We start from the raw sequence: 19,046 nt of genomic DNA on the forward strand, positions 1-19,046 counted from the left end.
CAGCGAGATTATTAAATATACTGAAAATCCGCCAGTATACAAATACAATCTGAGGGGCAAAGGGGAGAGTTAATTCGCTGGTGGGTGTAGAGCAGTGACTTTGGTTTGCTGTTGCCGGTGCTAGCTCAGCTCCTTCTCGACACAGCTCTGTCTCCTCGGTCTTGTCCCGCCCACAAGTCACTGGAACACATTTGATTGACGGTTAGCTACAGCGAATCCGGTGCTTGTCCGTGTTTTCACGAGCCAATGAGAGCCTGACAGTCACTGTTTACGGAAGTGGCGAGGCTGCTCTCCCGCAAGGCAAGTTTGGACCCACGTTTTCCTGAATAAAATCGTAACTTAAATATGTTTTAGCACCAAATATCTGGATTATTTGCCTTTTCAACTTACAGAGCGATACAGCTCAAAGTAACTGTCCACAACATCAGTGATTACTGACGTTTTACTCACGTGCAGACCATGTGGATCTCGCTCGACATTACGCCAAGGGTTTTATTTGTACACTCGTTCATTTAATCACTTAGGGCCTTATATACTTCATCAGATTAAGCAGCAATGTGGAGATAAGTCAGGTCCTGTGTATGCTAAAGACTGCCTCGTTGCTCAGATGAGTAGCGGGACGTCCGAGCGTGGGGAGGAGGGGGAAGAGGTCGATGTTATCCCGTCGAAGCGGCTCCGCATGGGACACTGTGGCGCAGAGACCCCGAGAGCAGCGGAGGGGACAGAGGGGGCTGCAGTGGACGTGGTGGGTCACTGACCGGCAACCGTGTCAGGAAATGTTACTGCATTTTTCCTCACATGCCAAGACCTGAGCTGTCCTCCCTGGTATGGATCAATGACTGTCTCTGCCTCTGTGTCGCAGTGTGTGTGACTGACTTATGTCCTCTGTCTCCAGTCCATAGTCATGCCCGTGCACAATGCATCCTGCTGGCTGGATGAGTGCTTGCAAGCCATCACACACCAGGACTTCAGTGGATCCATGGAGCTGTCAGTCTATGATGATGCCAGCACTGTAAGAGTGTGTGTGTATGTGTGATTACACATACATGAATAGGAATAATGAGTAGGAATATCACACCTGAGTGCTTTATACTTAGGTTGTTAATTAGGCTTTCAACACTTTAGAAGTCATTAATTAACAAGCTATAATAAAGTTTTCATAGATCTATGCAAGCTCACTATTTGGCAAGATCACGTTGTTGCTGCAGTGAATTTATTTTGTTAAATCTCAGATCTTGCAATCAGTGAGTCCATGTCAAAGTTCAAAAACAATTAGAACGTCTTCATAAATGCTTTACAGTGGTAGTCTTCTTGTAAAGTGGTACCTACCTGAATTCAGTTTTAGTGTGTGTTTCTGTGTGTGTATCTAAATGATAAAGCTGCATAATATAAATTGCAATACAGTGTACAGACACAACACATTTCTCAACATTTTGCTTTGTTTGAATACAATGTGGTATTGCTTTTTTTTTTTTAATAATAATGTGTAATTTAATGTATAGGCCTTACCATACCAATACCATTTTTATGCATTTTGAGCACTTGCCACTCTATGAAAATGATTGCCTTCATGTACGTGCATGTGTGTGTCCATCAGGATGATTCCATGAAGGTGGTGGAAGGCTGGAGGGAGAGGCTGGAGGCGAGGGCCATTTCTGTGGTGATTTCTGGTCATAACTCTGCCCAGCCAAGAGGAGGTCAGTAGGCTCTCTGGTGCTTGATTTGGGGTCAAATCCCAGCCCAGATTACCTGATCATATACATAAACCACAGCGATTAGTTCTCCTTCTACCTTTGAACCTTCCGCCGTACAACGAACTCATGAAGAATCCATCAGACTCAGGCTGTGTCTGAATGATTCTTCATCCTTGTCAGCTGACAGTTGATTCAGTGTACTCATTCATACTGTAAATAAAAGTTTCTGCACACACTGTATTTACAATGAAGAAATGTTTTATCTACTTTAATGTACAGATAGTAATTTGTGAGATGAACACTGGGCCTCATTCACCAATCATTCTTAAGAAGACATGTCTTCTTAAAAAAAAAAAAAAAAACACATACACAATTTTCATACAAAGATTCTTACGTTTACCAGTGTTTTCTTATTTGGGATTTCGTCTTTGAACAGAAGCTATGCACACTCTAGAGCAGTCTTATGCACATTTAAGTGCTGACATGTTTATGCAAAATAATTGGTTATTGCATTTTCTTCAGTTCTGGAGTTGTATAATATTATAGGATTTAAATTACAACCATATTTTTCTATCATTTGTAATAATTTTAATATTGTCATAATGGTCTTTTAAAATCAATAAACACTGCATTAACACTTCAATTCATGCAATATTTTTTTTTTAGATCAAAGCATTAAAAAAAAAAAAAAAAAAAAAAAAAAAAAAAAAAAACTTTATCAGTTTTGTGACCTTTTCCAGATACACGTTCACTAGTAATCACATCTCTCTTTAGACTTTTGTTGGGGAGTTATTGACTTCCCTCAGCTTGATCAGTTGTTGTGTGTGCACAAGGCCCTGCAGTCTCATGCCCTTTTATGGGGACTGATGGGGCGTTTACATATGCTAATAGGATCAAACGGCACGCACTTTCAGTTTACGAGCACAACGGGATTCATCATTATAAGAAAAAAGAAGCGAACAGTTCTGCAGTTTAAGAACATGTCATGAATCTGACATAGACTTTTCTGAGGATCTTGCTCAAGAACAAATTTAAGAAAAAAAAAAAAAACTCAAGCTGATATTGGTGAATGAGGCCCAGTGTCCCTAAAATCTGCCAAACTGTGAAAACAGTCTGTGAGGTGTTGTGGCCGTGAGTGACAGTCAGCTTATGTTACTGTAGAAAACAGCTTTAGAATGGCAGATGTCTGTGATGCAGTTTATACAGTATTCAGTTGAAATTGGCAAACTGTGTCTACATTTTAATGTATGTGGAGTTATGAATGTGCTCAGCCTGGAAGTCCAGTAGCTGCTTTGGTTTGAACTTACAGATGCAGACAGATAGCGAGGCGCTGGCCAATAATAGCAGTCATGAGCGCATGACTTCTAATATTAGTATGCTCTATTGTGTACTGTTACATTTTTGATATGATTATTTGATAATGACATTACCTTATTTTCTATGCTGTCACATGTTGGTGATGTGATGCTTGAGGATGTGCATGACCACACACATGCACACACACATACATACGCACACACATTCACTCACACACTGATTTTTTTTCTGTCTTTCAGTGGGTTATGCAAAGAATAAGGCCATATCACAGAGTTGTGGACAATACCTTTGCTTTCAGGATGCGGTAAGTGTGCGTGTGTGTTTGGAGCAACTGAGGTGCCAGTGAAATAAGGTGTGCTGTTTCACATTCACACACACACACACACACACACACACACACACACACACACACACACACACACACACACACACACTGACAGACCTCAGCCACCCGCAAACTGTTTGACAGACTGTCAGAATGCATGACTAATAAGCTGAGGGACTTGGTGTAAGTCTGTATGTTTGTTTCTTTTGCTGTTTGTGTGTGTGTGGGTGGTTGTGTGTGTGTGTGTGTGTGTGTGAGAGAGAGAGAGAGAGAGAGAGAGAGAGAGAGAGAAAGAGAAAGAGAAAGAGAGAGAGACCGAGAGAGGGGGAGAGAGAGAGAGAGAGAGAGTTCATGCATTTTGATACATGCACATCATAGGTATTCATACTCATTGGTATTTATATGCTTCTTGTGTTTTGTTCTGTGACACTTTAGGTCAGTGCAGAGGGACATGTATGTAAATAAAGCTTCATAGTGGCTCATCTGAAGACTAAATTCTTGAATTGCTGATCAGAGACCACATTTTCTGGCACAAAAATGCAGAAGTGTACACACACAACTTTGAATTTGATTTGATCTCTATTCAGTTCTATTTACATGCTTTTTTAGTCAGCTAAGTCACAAAGCAGAGCGTATCAAGTGCTATTTTCTGTTCTGTGGCCTCAGGCCGATCATATCTCAAGAATTTCCCAGCATAATAGACTCTCTCTTGGTCCAGCTGCATGGAAAAAAGGTTGCTTTTCAAACTATAACCACCTTATTCTATGAAGTATCACGTTAGTTCAGGCAGGACACATGTCACGCACACAGTATCAACTGATTTATCAGCTGATCCAGACAAACACCAATCACTCTCAGCTCTTGATAGAAGGTGGTGTGTTCAAGCCGTCAGCTCCGCATTCATTCCTGTGGCTCCTACCTGCTGCTGTTCTCTGGCTCTGCTGCCTCCTCCTGTCTGTGGCCGTATTAATCAATACTCTTATATTCCAATATCAATATCGTCTTCCAAATGTCAGTGATGTGTGTCTTTCTGTTCTCTTTTCTTGTTTAATCGTAAAGACCCCCTGCAGGCATTGATTATACCCCTGAAAAATTGTCTTTGGTCATTAGTATTACATATTTAGTAGGTTTTTCCATGAGAAAAACATCCCTCTATGCCTTAAAATGGCTTAGATATAACTATACCTTGCTTTCATCAAGTCTTATCTATGAATCTGCACATAGTCTCCGCCCACCCCGCTGGCTTGCTGTATTGTATTTGATAATTTATCCATGTAAATTGTTTTTGTTTTTTGTTTTTTTTTCAGTGAATAGTCTTAGTTACGCTAATATTGTTCATATGAGGAAGCCATCTCGAGTTGGTTTGGTTTATTTTTTGCAAATAACACACATAACTTGATTGGTTCATTAGGTTTATGACATCATAAACTTGGCATTTCTGTATTTGCCTTTTCGATATTGTGCTTGCTACACTGCAGTTTCAAATCTGAAGAACTCAGCAATGGCATTGAATGCTGATTTTGCTGATTCATGTCTTGTAGCAAATGAACAGGACATGGACGTGTTAACAAGGTTAAAAACTTGATTAGCAGTAGAGGGGATCCTAAAGCAGGGAGCCTCGAGAGAACAGAACCTGTACTACTACATACAGCTGCATAACTGTTCATAATAGTTTTCATGTTTTGCTTATTTCTGTTAGACAGCTCATCATATCAAGATTCCTCTTTAGCCTTTAAAGGGACACTTCAACCAAAACAAACAAACAAACAAACAAAGATAATCATACTCTAGTCACTACTAGTGCAGTCTATCCATCCAGGTAGTTTCTGTGTGATTTGGCAGAGCTTCCAGTCTGCTGCGATCTCTCTCTCTCTCTCTCTTTCTCCCTTCAACCTGATACAGTGAAGCTGGATGGGTTTTGGAGCTCAAAGCAACAAAAAATTACTTGTAAAAAACTCAGCAGTAACAGTTCTTTGTGGAAACAATGACATGGATACCCGACATGATCCACAGGCCTCAAAGATGAAGAGTTTAGCTGGGAGGTTTTTCCTGCCGAAGAAAACTGGCAAATTGTATCTATGTGCATTTTTGAATGACTGGATTTGTATGGCTCCCTCAGGCCAGACTTTTTTCTCTTTCTCTCTTCTCTGGTGTACGCTGTGCAGTGTGTGAATACGTAGTCACTCCATATGTACAGTGTTCATATGGAGTGGATTGACATATATTATTCAGCCAACCCACAGATAGCTTTACCTCTGTCTCATGATGATGCCTACTTGCAGTCATTTACATGCTGTACATGTCTGAGTTGATATTGTGTGTCTTCCAGGATGATGTGATGTTGCCTGAGAGGATTCGCCTGCAGTACGAGACCGCTGTCCTCCACCCAAACTCTGTAAGTTTACTTTCTTCTCTTTCTGTTGTGTGTGTGTCTGAAAGCTCTCCTTCCCTTCTTTTCTCCTCACGTCTCTCCTTCCCCTTCTCCCTCTCTCACTGTCCATATGAACAATCCTTCCTTACAGTCCATCATTTTCTTCCATGGCTGTGTTCCCTCTGTGCTCCCAAGTCACTAAATATAAGAATATATTGCATTATTTAGAGCTGATGCGAATCAAAATCTTCTTGTCTGTGAGAAGTTCTCCTGTAAAACTGATATTACCTTGATATCTAATTATCAAGGTAATATCAAATTGTCACACCATATATGTCTTTCAAAAGCTAACATAAATCTCCTAACACACTTTGTCCTAATACAAAGTGTGAGTTGATTTGGTCTTTATAACAACTAAGACTAGATATTGAGTGAATTAACATAGTCTAATTGACATAATCCAACATAACATAGTCCAAAAAAATCCAGTTGCTGTTTTTAACGGGGTAGTGCAGCACACACTGGAGAGGTGTCACTGTCATACAAACAATACCAGGCAGACCTAAAGAGATAACAGCGTGTGAAGACCAGAGCATGAAGCTAACAATGTTGTGACACAGAAAGCCAAGATACATCCAAGATACAGAGCCAGCTGAGCAAAGGACACCCAAGTCCAGTTAGGAAAAGTACAGTCAAATGCTGATTGGTAATTTGCAGCCTTAATGGGAGAGCAGCAGTTTCCAAACCACTTCTCCAACAAATAACACCTGTTTTACTGCTGAAGACTGGAAGAAGCTGCTTTAGGGATGAATCAGAGTTGAACTTTATAGTTGCAGTTGGATAGCTTATGTGAGACAGTTGTATGAGAGGGTCATAAAACAGTGCATAAAAACCTACAGTCAAGCATGGTGGTAATAATATTTAGGTGTGAGAATGTTTCACCTCTTCTGGAATCAGCTACACACCGACCAAAACCAAGCAGCTTTCCCTCAAAATCACCAGACCTCGAGCCCTGATTTTCTTTAGGGAATATTTGAAAAGGGAAAAGGTGGAACATACTGCAACATTACACGGCACTCTGAGGTGCTCTGAAATAGAGCTGGAATGACGTTTCCTCAAAAATTCTGCAAAAACGTGTAGATTTGATGCCAAACTGCACAGTGCAAACTGTGATTAATGTCAATGATGGACAAATTTGAATTTCAGGAAATACTAACAAATGTGTTTCATCTATAATAATGAAAAAAAAATCCTGCTTGAGTAATAACATTTGGCAAGAAACGTATTTTTTTGATAAATGATATAGTAGACTGTGTGCGTGTGTGTGCATGTTTGTGTGTGGAATGCAGAGTGGAGTGAGTGAGTATCCGGTGTTGATGCTGTCTGTGGCCTGCCAGGTCAGGGGTGAAAGGTCGTGTGTGTGTGGGAGGTGAGAGAGACAACTGGAGACAGCAGGCTTGCTGCCCTGCACAAACAACCTGCCCCTTCCAGCTGTGGATTTATTGTTTTTCTTATCCTCTGGATGAAAAAAAGGTCTGCCATTCATCGCGCCTCTGATCTCTGCTTGCCGCTCCATGCTCAAGTCCTCTTTGAGTTTCCTTCCTCCCTGCCTCCCTTAGATTCTTGGATCTCTCAACATATTCCTGCATGTTTATCTGTAAGGAAACCAGGCTCCACTCACAGTCTTCTGTTTGCAAAGCCTCTGACATTGAGAAAGCTTTCTGATTGGCAGTCAAATTAAAGGGAATCAGGGAACAAGAAGAGAAACACATCCAGCCGTGTTGATATTGTGCTAACCAGTTAGCATGCTAACTAAACAGAAAGGGCAAAAGGTCAGTGGATGACAGGTGAATCAAAGACATGCAGAGTTTGCATGTCACAGTCTTTGCGTCTTCCTTTCCCCTCTCCAAATGATCCCACACTGTCTTTCCCTATCTGACTGAGACGACCCTCTAGTGTTTCGTACATGGTGTAGTCATATACAAAGCTAGGTTTGTTTATTTGTTGTTTTTGTCTGCAACTAACCAACCAATGAAAACTGGGCTGACTAAGACTTTCCTCATCGATTAACATTTGGTCGATCATTAGAGAGCAGCCCTAGGAACCGTGCAAATATTCCAGTGTACATGTGCTTAACTATTTGTGCAATTGGCAAATAAGTTCGCTTGAATCTTGAATCTCCAGATTGCTTTTTTGAGACTACTGCCCCCTTCTGGCATAGGAGATTACTGAATGTAAACCTTCAGCCGTCGTCTGTGCAGTGTGTTCATGGAAACTTTTAAGCAGCGGACATGAGAAGATGCCAAGTGAGCCGACCGTGGGCCTCAGTCGGCACTAGGCGGCTTGGTGTTTCCCAAACATAAGGTGTCTGTGTGTGTTTTCATGACAGCTGATTGGCTGTAGAGTTCGGAGGATTCCGGAGGGATCTACTGAGCGTTACACTCGCTGGATCAACACAACCACTCAGGACCAGCTCATCACCCAGGTAAGCAGCCCGCCGCTTTAACTGTATGTGTGTATGTAATTGTACACATGTGTGTGCATACGTGTGGGGGGGTCATGTTCCAGGCAGTGACCCGGTCAGACAGAAACAGGATGTGTACCTGTAGTCCACAGTTTCCACGGAAACAGAGCCGTGGATTGAATAGAGTGCACAGCATCACTGGTGACCTCTGTCTGCCCAGCGCCGCCACAGCAGAGGAAGCAGGTCACTCTGCCACGAGCCCACTGGGGCTGATGGGTAGTGGAAACTGTTGGCTGTGGAAAAACTCATTTATGCAGATGGTGTCATTATGATAACCACAAAGCATTCTGCCCTTATTGCACAGAATGTTTTTGTGACTGAGCGCCGTGTGAATATTTATTTTTATTTTTTTTAAAGTTAGGCTGTACTTTTGGCCTCTCTATCGTGGCAGTCATTAATAAATACACAAATTTTGCTAGTTGCATTAGAATGGAGAAGCTAAAATTGGACTCTAGCTCATCTATAAGGGGCACCTGAACTGTCTGAAAAACACCCATGAATGTCCTTTTTGGATTCTGAGCATTCAGTCTTTAGTCTCTGCTTCTCTCTCCCTGCTCTGTCCTCATCTATCTGTGGCAGTCGTCTGGTTCTTGTAGCCAAAATAAGACCAGACAATAATATTTCAGATCTGGAATGTAGGTAATCATTTTGTGATGACTTACAGCACAAACAATGTTGCAATTCAGCACAAGACAAAAAGGGGGCCACTGTTCTTCCAATGCAAATGGACCTAAAGGTTTCAGTTTTTTACAGTTGGAGATAGTCGATAGAGTGAAAGTGTGAGTAAATGCATATTCGTTGTTATGAGAAGCTTTTTTTTTTTTTTTTTTTTTTTTTTTTTTTTACCTTTATCCAGGGTAGTTTGAAGCTCTTGAGGAATAGGAAGATGTGGCACAGATTAACTTTTTTTTTTTTTTTTTTTTTTTTTTTTTGCAGTATTTGTATTTCAAGTACACATGATACACTGTTTAATAAGACAGCTTCAGAGTTGCTGTCAGGTTTATTTTTTCACAGCCAGGCTAACAATTCTCATAGACTTCAAGTCTTTATGCTAAGCTACCACGAAATGCTACCTGTTGGAACTGAACCAGTGGACGTACAGAGGTGAAAATGGCATCAAACATCTTGTCTCAGTTTGGGTCAGGAAACGAATGTTTTGCCCAAAATGTTGGAGTATTCCTTTAATTTGATGATGTAGATGGCCAGGTACTATGACGAATCCTTTTAAACACCACTTGTCCAGCCGCCTGCAGCTGTGCTAAGCAGACAAAGGGGCCACTGGAAGATATGAAAGCGGTGTGTTCATGTCACAGAGGAACCATTGGAAATATTTCTGTTTATCTGTTAAGTCTGCTGTTGCTGCCTGCTGCACAAAACACATTGTCACCAGGGATACAAGACAACCTGGACTCTGTCTGGCTGCCTCACATCGCCGTCTCCGTCTCTCTCCACTCGCACAGTCTGCATAACTCCTCAGCACACATTCCAGGATATTTATATGATATTGAATTTCATGGCAAGTGAGAGTGAGATCATACATAGATTCTGCAGGCTCGCTCTCTCTCACACTCTCTCCTTTTCTTCAGGTTCTGTCTCTTTGGATAAAAAAGTAGATCCTAACTGGGTTTCGGACAGTAAACCAAAGTCTATCAAGGGTGGTGCTTATTTAACTTGATCCAGCTTTTTCACTGTATTTGTGTGTGTGTGTGTGAGAGAGAGAGAGAAAGAGAGAATGTATGAGTATGGGGAATGATATGACTGGAGCGCTGCACCCTGAATGTTCAGCTGAAGGACGTTAGATATGGTTATCCATAACTTTCTCCACCCCAATCTCTCTCTCTCTCTCTCTCTCTCTCTCTCTCTCTCTCTCTCTCTCTCTCTCTCGCTCTCGCTCCCTCTCTCTCTCTCTCTGCTCCCTGAATTCCCAGAAACTGTTCATATTCATGCTTTTGGCCACAGCTGACATCGGCAAAATGTTGCAATAACACAACTTAAGAGGACATGTAGGTGGACGCACACACACACACACACACACACACACACACACACACACACACACACACAGAGACACACACACACAGCAGATTCTGTCCAGCTGTTGGCCAGGCTGAATCCAGATGTTTTTCTCAATTTCTCTCATCTGTGATGCAGATCAGTTACACAGTAATATTCCACTTGAACCAAAAAACAAACACATGCACATACACACCCATGCACGTGTGTGTGTGTGTGTGTGTGTGTGTGTGTGTGTGTGTGTGTGTGTGTGTGTGTTTGTGTGAAGGACCGATGTAGTTGGAGGAAGAAGCAGATCAGCCTCAAATGACCCCGAGATTCAAAACACCACAGTCTTCTAAGACAATGCTACAGTTACAAAACACACACACACACACACACACACACACACAGATGGAGGGAAGAAATGACAAGAGAAGTAGTCGCAGCAGTAGTCAAACAAAGGGGGTTGGGGGTTGTTTGGAGAGACAGAGGGAGAAAGAAAAAGAGTCGTCTCTGTGTTCCTGCTGTAGGACTTTGCCTCACTCTCAGGGGCCAAAGCAAACTCATTAGTCATAGAGTGTGTGTGAGAGGAGGCGTGTGTCCTTCCGCCACACGCTTCAGGAAGCGAGTGCGTGCGGTTGCACTCTTGTCTATTCCATTTTCAGCACTGGAAGCTAACTTTCGCCAAGGCCTCTCTCCGATCAGCTATGTCTAATGTGTACCCTGAAGCGGGTGGGAAGTTTCCAACAGCCATTCGCCAATTTCTGGTCAGCTTTGGCCGTGGATTTTAGATTTTCTGCTGCGACCACAATTGGAAGTTCCTTTTCTGTGCAAAAAATCCTGTTTGGCTTGTGGAAAACTCAAAGTGGCTTGCCAGAGTTTGAATCCTCCAGCCAGTGTAGCCAGTGGGAGAAAAATTGAGCTTCCTTCCCAGTGTTCGTGAAAGCATGTGTGTGTGTGTGTGTGTGTGTGTGTGTGTGTGTGCGTGAGAGATGGAGAGCTCGCTGAAAGATTAAGTGCACAGGATGAATGTAATTACACATCTGTGTACTCCTGCAGGCTTTGATTGTGGCGGCTTGCAAGTGTGTGTGAACTGAGTGCTGACTTACGCATTCATGTTTGCAGTGAATGTGAATGGGAGCTGTTTTTGATCTCTTTCAGCGCTGCGTCCCACTCTCATGCTCAAACAGCCACGGTATCTGGTGTACTATGTTTTATGGTGTCGCAGTCCTGCTGTAGTTTGAGTCATGTGACATCACTGAACATCAGTGTTGCATGTCATGTTTCTTTTTTTCACAGAATCATAAAACCGGTGTAGAAGTATGTGTAAACACTTTTTAATGTCAACTTTTTTATTGTGCCGCTAGTCATCCATGCCCTGTTTGATTTGTTGTTGATGGATAAAGTTTGTTAAATACACATTTTAATCAAAATTAGCCAAAACCTGAGTTCTCACAAAATGCATCACTGGGTCCTTTGGAGTTTAAAAGTGACTCAAAATACCAGAAGTAAAGGTGGACACTGGACTTAGTTGTGAGTTTGCTGCAAAAATACAAATATTTTTTCCAAAAAATCTCACAACAAATCATTTAGTCTCATATTAAGTGATTAATCCCAACCTTAATCCCAAATTTTACTTTATGTATTTATATATTTTAGGAAAAAAACTGTTAGTGGGCCGATCCGCCTTATTCTGCCTTGTTTCAATTTATCCCTCTTCCCAGAAAGATTCCTGAAACAAGTGAAACTCAATTGGAAACAAATGGGATTATCTCATCTCACTGGCAGAGTTTTTTCGCTTGAAAACCAACATCCTAGGACTGAATTTGAGACTGAATGATTTTTTAAGATGATGTTTTTCCTAGTTGTGCTTGGATTCATAGCCTTCACTGTATCTTAGGTGTACACCTCTCATGGGCCCACGGTGGTCATGCCGACATGGTTCTGCTCCAGAAACTGGTTCCACGGTGTTGGCCCGTTCGATGAGGGAGGCAAGGTAAGAGCTTGGAAACTCACTCCGATTTCCCTAAAAGTAATGGAGGGGATGTGTGTCTTTTGTGTGGCCTGAATGGAAAAAAGACACAGTTAACAGCTATTTTATCCATATACTTGATATAATATTTACCGAGTTGGTGCACAGAGTTGCCCGGGATGCTGTTTTGTTGGAATTCAATGAGTCAATGTTAAAGGGGCTGGTTGGTGAATTGGATTTTTGGCCCTGGGGAAAATGCAAAATACATCTCCCACATGAAAAACTGCTGTCAGCCCATCATGTTGCTCTTAATCAAGTGCTGTTACTTTTAATCTATTTAAAACTCAGAAAATCAATAATTTCTTCGACTGTTGCCATTTTGCTTGATAAAATCTGACTTTGACAGAGCTTCATAATGTCACCAACTTTCGTCCCGCCCAGTAAAGGTGCTGACTGGTTCGGGTGAACTTCCGACCAAGAAACAGTGATGAAAGAGGGCAACAGCGGACCTCTGAATCATTTGAAAATGTTCAAAAGTGCATGGGCGATTCAGGGGTCTGGGACCAAACTGTTGTCTTTTTTTTCTCACGCATCCTTTCCCTTTTTCTCCAACTTGTTCCCTCCATCTGATGGTCCGTGTTCTTCTCCTTCACCTTAAGTCTCGTCAGCAGGTTTTATCCTCAGATCAGACGTCCGTCCTCTCTGTGTGTCTGCAGGGCGTCCCGGAGGACCTGCTCTTCTTCTACCAGAGTCTTCGTCAGGGAGGGGGCGTGGCCAGGGTTGACCACTGCCTGGTGGTCTACCGCTACCACGAAAAGGCCGCCACACACTCTGTGCTGGAGTAAGTGTGACCGACACACACACGTACGGACACACACAAAAACAAACACACCATTCATCCTCCACTTGCACTCACACAGCTGCCTGCAGACATCCCAGATTTCCTCAGGGCTCATTTTTGTAATGCACACACACACACACACACACACACACACACAGACACGAGTGTCTCTCTTTCCTACTTGTCTGCCTTACTTTCTATCACTCTCTGTCTGTCTATCTCATCTGTTTTTCACATACACACGTGTTTTCATGCTCTACAAATTCCCAGAATTTTTTCTTTTTTTCCAGAATTCCAGCCACTTTCCCAGCATATGAATCAGGAATTCCAACCTGTTTTCTTCTCCCTGTGGAATGTTCAGTATCTCTCGGACATTGCTGAAAGGGAATCGGATCTCGTTGTGAAGAGCAAAAAAAAAAGTTGTCTGCCACAAATTTATGTGAGAAAGTGTGTGTGTGTGTGTGTGTGTGTATATGTGGGTGGGTGAGTGGGTGGGTTGACATTCCCGCTGTATTCCGTGCTTTAGCAAGGTCATGTGGTGTCTGCGTGTGCGTGGGCGTAGAAGGCGACGTTGTTGGGTCACACACGCGCGCGCGCGCGCACACACACACAGGCAGACAAGCGTAGCGGAAAGCCAGCATCTGTAAAATACACCGAAGCAGAAGATTTTTCCTGCCTTCCCTCCCTCACACCACCCGCCCTCTCATCCCCTCTTTCCTGTTATCCCTCCTTCTTCTCTTCCTTCCTTCCTTCCCTCGGACGGTCTGCCGCTCGTATGTCAGCCCTCGTTGACGCACTCCTTCACTGGTCATCCTCCTCTCTGTCTTTATCTATCATCTATCTATTTTGGGACGCCTATTTCAAGCTCACCCTGTCTTACTTTCCACTCCGCCCCGTTGTCACCCCTTGCTGTTCACTGCCTACCTACCTCCTCTCTTCACGCAATGCAAAACATCATCTTTATTCCTCTGACACACACACACACACACACACACACACACAGATATGTAATCACTGAGGGGCCTGACTGAGGTGAGAAGTGTGTGTCTGGAAAATTAAGATGGTGCCAAAGAGAGGTTGAGATAAGAGCCTTCTTAACAACAGCGACTTTGTGTGTGCTTGGACATACGAGCCTACTCGTGAGTGCACTTGTATGTGTGTATATGTGTGTATACCTGTGCGTGTGTGTGCAAGCTCACGCTCCTTCCTGGGCCGATATCCGAGCGCGTGATGTTTGTCTTTTGATCTGCAGGGTATTAGCAGACTGAAGGCTTCAGTGCATCTCAGCCGTTCCTTGGAATCAAAGCCTATGTGGGGAACGTATGGCAGACCACCCATGCTTTATGATGGTGTTGGGTTAGGGTTTGTTTGTCATAGGAGGCCCACTGTTACAATTGGACCCTCACATCAGAGGATGAGAGTCGAGGACGCCCTGCTAATGCATCCATATGATTACTATCAGAGTGTGTGTGGGTGGGTGTTTTTAAGAGCATGTGCACATATATCCACATGTCCATGTAATTCCTGTATATGTGCACATGTGCATGTCATACGTACTCTGTCTGTACAATAACCACATTTAGCTGTCTGCTTTAGATTATTTTTAATTTATTTTGCCAGACAAAATCAAAAATTGGTTTTCAAACTGGATGAAAGCAACAGCGGTGGCATGACCGAGGCCACCACGGGCAGATGATCGTATAACGTCATGCCGGGATCAACCGCAACACCGCCTCTAGCCAATCTGCTCTGCGTCAGCGTGCTTCTTTGTGTCCATTCTCCAATACCGTCGGCGTCTCTCATGTTTCCAGGGAGACCATTTGGAACCTGCGTGTGGGCTTCCTGCAGGAGAGAGTTCTCAGCCAATGGGAGAGCTTCACCATATGGAACGCTGGGAAACAGGGGCGGAAGCTGTACCGAAGCTTGACTCCGGCCAATCAGAAGAAGGTCAGATGTGAGAATGCTAAAGCCCTTTGCACATTGCAGCTAAATATGGTTGTCACTTTTTACTTAATTTGGTCAGGTTCACATGATTTTTAACGAGAGCGACAATTAGTGGTGTCGAGTCCTTCTGGAAACAGGGAGCGCCAAGCGAAGTTGACTCTGATTACTGTGCAGATTAGCCTGATTGTGTGTGTATGGACAGGAGCCTGACATCTGCTAGCTGATGTGCAGTGATGCAGCTGAAAATACAGGGGTGAGGCCTGTTGCTCGTTCATGACAAACAAATATTGCACATGTGTAACAGTTTAACAAACTATGTGCACCTTCAAGAGTAGTAAAGGGCACAAAACAATTTCAACCTCAAAGGTTTTTTTAGCCGTGTGGAGCAGGAAAAAGGGAGCTGCACCTACATAAACAGAGGAACACAGTAACCAGGCAAAAGGGGAGTGACTCAGAGAGAGCGCCAGGCTTATGAATGACATATATTCATTTCCGGTGCACAAGCCTGAGCCTTTAAGGTTGCAACGCATTACTTTTGCTTTGTGTCCTTTACTACTTTTGGAAATTCAAATTAACCGTTCAGTTACACATTTGTAACACGATGAAACCTGTTATGTTCTCACATCATCCAGGTAGCTCAGCTGCTCCTTTCAGTTCACTTATTCCTACATGCAAGCATTCTTAATCTTCTGCATATGTGTGTGTGTGTGTGTGTGTGTGTGTGTGTGTGCGTGTGTGTGTGTACAGACACGGAATATGAGCAACATAAAGGACCATACCAGTGATTTTGAATGTTTGGCCCATTTACTACGATTAGGCCACATTTTACGTTGCAACAAACCATTTTGTAAATCATGCAGAATCATACTAAAGATTTCACAACATATGATTAAAATCCCTCAATTTTCAAATTAGAATTTTTGGTTGGAACATCCACCTAATACTGTCCAAAGTCATGAGTATTTCTAAACCATGGAACTGATGATTGCCTGTAAAAAAAAAAAAAAAAAAAAAAAAATGTTTCCCCTATGTCCTATTTTCTGGCGGAGGGACTGTTTCACTTTGTCCAGTTTCAAATCATCAAAACACAACAATGCTGCTGCCTTAAGAAAAACTAATGTGCACAACTTCATTACAGTGATGGAAAACTGGTGTTGAGAAAGTTTGAAGTCTCTGAAAGTTTATTTTCATATCGTAGTGGAATGAATGGAAAAAGAAAAAATGATATTGAGTTCCAAAATACGATGCTTGCTTTGGGAAAAGATGAGCAGAAACATGAAGTATTGTATGTACATTTTGTTGATATTAGGCTAAACATGCAAAATCTCTGGTGTGGTCCTTTGGTTGTTGAGTGACAGGATGTTCCTGTGAGAGCCCAGTAAGTGGCTGACTGTTTTCATTCTCTCACTGGCTAAAGCTGGTGGAAATAGTTGTGGTATGTGGGCGTGCGCCTGCATTAATCTCCATTCTGTTACGTTTATCAGGTCAAGGCATTCTGCGATGTGGATGAGAACAAGATCCAGAAAGGCTTTTACACATATGAGGAATCCAAGGTGAGAGAACAGGACGTTCATCAGGTTTTATTGTGCAGAAGCACTCGTCTCTGACACGCAGGCCAAAGAGCAATCACATCTATTCCACAGCCCTTCTTCTCCAGCTTTTTAGATGTTAGCAAGGTCATTGTTGAATTGTGATTACCTTCCATGGCACCGTGGTCACCCAAGCATTTTCTACAAAGGAATTTGTATGAAACCAAGCTAAGCTGTGACCAGCAGTGCCGTGTGGTTTGCCAGTGGAGTCCCTCTGTCTCTGTCTCTACTGACTCTACTTCCAGGAAAGACCAAAGCCAAAGATCCCGGTTGTTCACTACAAAGACGCCTCTGCTCCCTTCATCATCTGTGTTAAACTGGTGAGTCGAGAGCACGCATACGTGTGCACTTGGGTTTGTGTGTGTATTTGTGTGTTTGCTGTCACTGACCGTGTGTCCCTCAGGTCTGTAATCTCAGTTAATGACATAATGATCAAGGGCGTGTGCCTGGCACAGGACACACACACACACACACACACACACACACAGAAGGCAGGCAGGAAATGGGTAGAGACAGCAGCCTGATCTTTGGCCACGTGATGCTTGTACAAACATTTGATGTTTTTACTGCTGCTCATTTATGAGCATCAGCCCTGTTCACGATTGTTTCAAAAATTCACAACAAGAATCCTGAAGATAACTAATATCTCTTAGCATGACTTTTGGTCTTTTACCAACTTTGTCTATTTCTCTCTCACACACCCAGCTGTTCAGACAGGCTGACAGCTAATTGCCTATTTATCACCCAGCAAGGTTCAGACATCAAATCTAAAGTGACCCCACCTACAGGGCTACTAATTGGTCAATTATGGGAATTGGGAGTAGTAATTATCCAGCTACAGGACAAGGAGATCTGGACTCAATCATTCTCTGTCTCTGTGATACACACACATACACACATTCACACGGTCGTGCACACATAGACACCTGGAGCCAATCACAGCTGGGTCCAAGTCGTTCTCAAATCCGCCCAGATGTCAAATAAGTCTAATTAACAGACAATTCATATGAATCTTGTGAGATTACAGAGGTTAAATATCATTTCAGTGAGTCTGAATCTCTTCTGTCTAAATTTAAACTTTGGCTTTGGTTCTACGTGGATAAACCACACGCCAGGGAAGCAGTGGAAGCAGGACGTGACCTTGTTCTCCAAGAGGAAGTAAACGGCCGAGTTTTGGCAATGGGAAATGAGAACGCTTCATGTAACGATCCATTGTGTTGCCGTTGATGGCGGCGGCGGCGGCCACAAAAGCAACAGACTCTAACTTTCACCTTGCACTTTTTTTTCTGCCATGCAGGACATGACAGGAGGCGTGCTGGAGGAAAACCTTGTCTCTTTGCAGCTGAAAGAAGGAACAGACTACTACCATTTCAGCTGAGGTGACTGCTGGGACGGATGCAGGAGGAGCGCTGCAGCTTTAACAGGCAGAGGAATGCAGAGGAGTGGATCACTTACACACACACACACACACACACACATATACACACACACACTAGCCAAGTGATGGGTGGATGATAAAAGAACAACGCCCTGCAGTAGGTTGAAGGACAATACCTAGAGGGGCGAGAGGAGAAGCTGGCAGTATACTTTTACAACTATAAAGCCCCGACACACTTGGAATTTGAAATTTGTCAGACAAGCCTTCCAAGTAAATCACTGATTTACAAGGCAAAATAGAAGTAGGAGCTGTTTTCCAACTGAAAAAGGCTCCAAGGTATATCCCTGCCCCGATTTCCTCTTGCATTACACCTGAACCTCACTACTGATATTGCAGAGATCTCCAAAACTGGAATAGGGTGGGTCGAGCCACTAGAGGAAACCATAAACTAACCCATTAGAGAAAAGACAACAATGGGAAATATATGAAGACTAGAGATGGGATAAAGAAAGAAGTGGAGGAATGCTAATGTGATCTCACTGTTTTTTCAGTTACTGTGGTCAAAATTTGAGTGAAAAATGTACTTGAAGGAAAACAGCTGTTTATCATGTAACGTGACACAAATGTTGCCAATGTTGACCATTGGATAAATAAAATGTTATTCTGTTTTCTAATTGCAGCTCTACTTTAATTGAGACTTAAAATCACATAATGCAGTCCTTTTAGCTCCACAGACTGCCAAGGGTCCCTGAAGGGCTCCCATGGGGTCGTCAAAGGGGAACAATACTGTTTTTCCGATTTACTCAGACTGAGACAAGATGTTTGATGCCATTTTAACCTCAACACGTCCAGCGGTTCAGTTCCTGTGGGTGCACTGAGGTGAAAATGGTATCAAACATCTTGGCATAGTCTGGGTAAGTAGGAAAAAGGGTATTTTGCACAAAATGTTGGAGTGCTCCTTTAACAAAACAAAGAGTGGTTTAATTTCACAGCTGTTTGTACTTGTACTAGAGATAAAATGTATGAGTATTTTTTTTTTTACAATAAGTTTTAATCTCATGGCTTTGAATCCCTTTGTGAATGTATGTAAGTATGA

At 42.8% G+C, this 19,046-nt stretch overlaps 1 protein-coding gene across 3 annotated transcripts; it reads left to right on the forward strand.

The window, feature by feature from the left end:
- Positions 1–284: 284 nt before the first annotated feature.
- qtgal (queuosine-tRNA galactosyltransferase) lies at positions 285–18,618 on the forward strand. 3 transcript variants are annotated; one of them, XR_003928929.1, is made up of 12 exons: positions 285–745; positions 896–1,012; positions 1,598–1,697; positions 3,251–3,315; positions 5,666–5,731; positions 8,097–8,192; positions 12,127–12,222; positions 12,915–13,039; positions 14,851–14,986; positions 16,468–16,536; positions 16,722–16,892; positions 17,870–17,943. XR_003928929.1 is itself a non-coding variant. In XM_030063411.1 (12 exons), exons 1-12 carry the CDS (start codon positions 608–610, stop codon positions 17,948–17,950), a joined length of 1,164 nt encoding a protein of 387 aa, XP_029919271.1. In that variant the 5' UTR covers positions 285–607; the 3' UTR covers positions 17,951–18,618. The 3 variants fall into 3 exon arrangements, 2 of the variants coding, with proteins under 2 accessions (XP_029919271.1, XP_029919286.1); XM_030063411.1 differs by having other exon boundaries at positions 16,818–16,892; positions 17,870–18,618; XM_030063426.1 differs by lacking the exons at positions 285–745; positions 896–1,012; positions 1,598–1,697; positions 3,251–3,315 and adding an exon at positions 5,468–5,486 and having other exon boundaries at positions 5,580–5,731; positions 16,818–16,892; positions 17,870–18,618.
- Positions 18,619–19,046: the final 428 nt, after the last annotated feature.

This window comes from Myripristis murdjan, chromosome 1, assembly GCF_902150065.1.
Source record: "Myripristis murdjan chromosome 1, fMyrMur1.1, whole genome shotgun sequence".
In the NCBI taxonomy this organism is placed as follows: domain Eukaryota; kingdom Metazoa; phylum Chordata; class Actinopteri; order Holocentriformes; family Holocentridae; genus Myripristis; species Myripristis murdjan.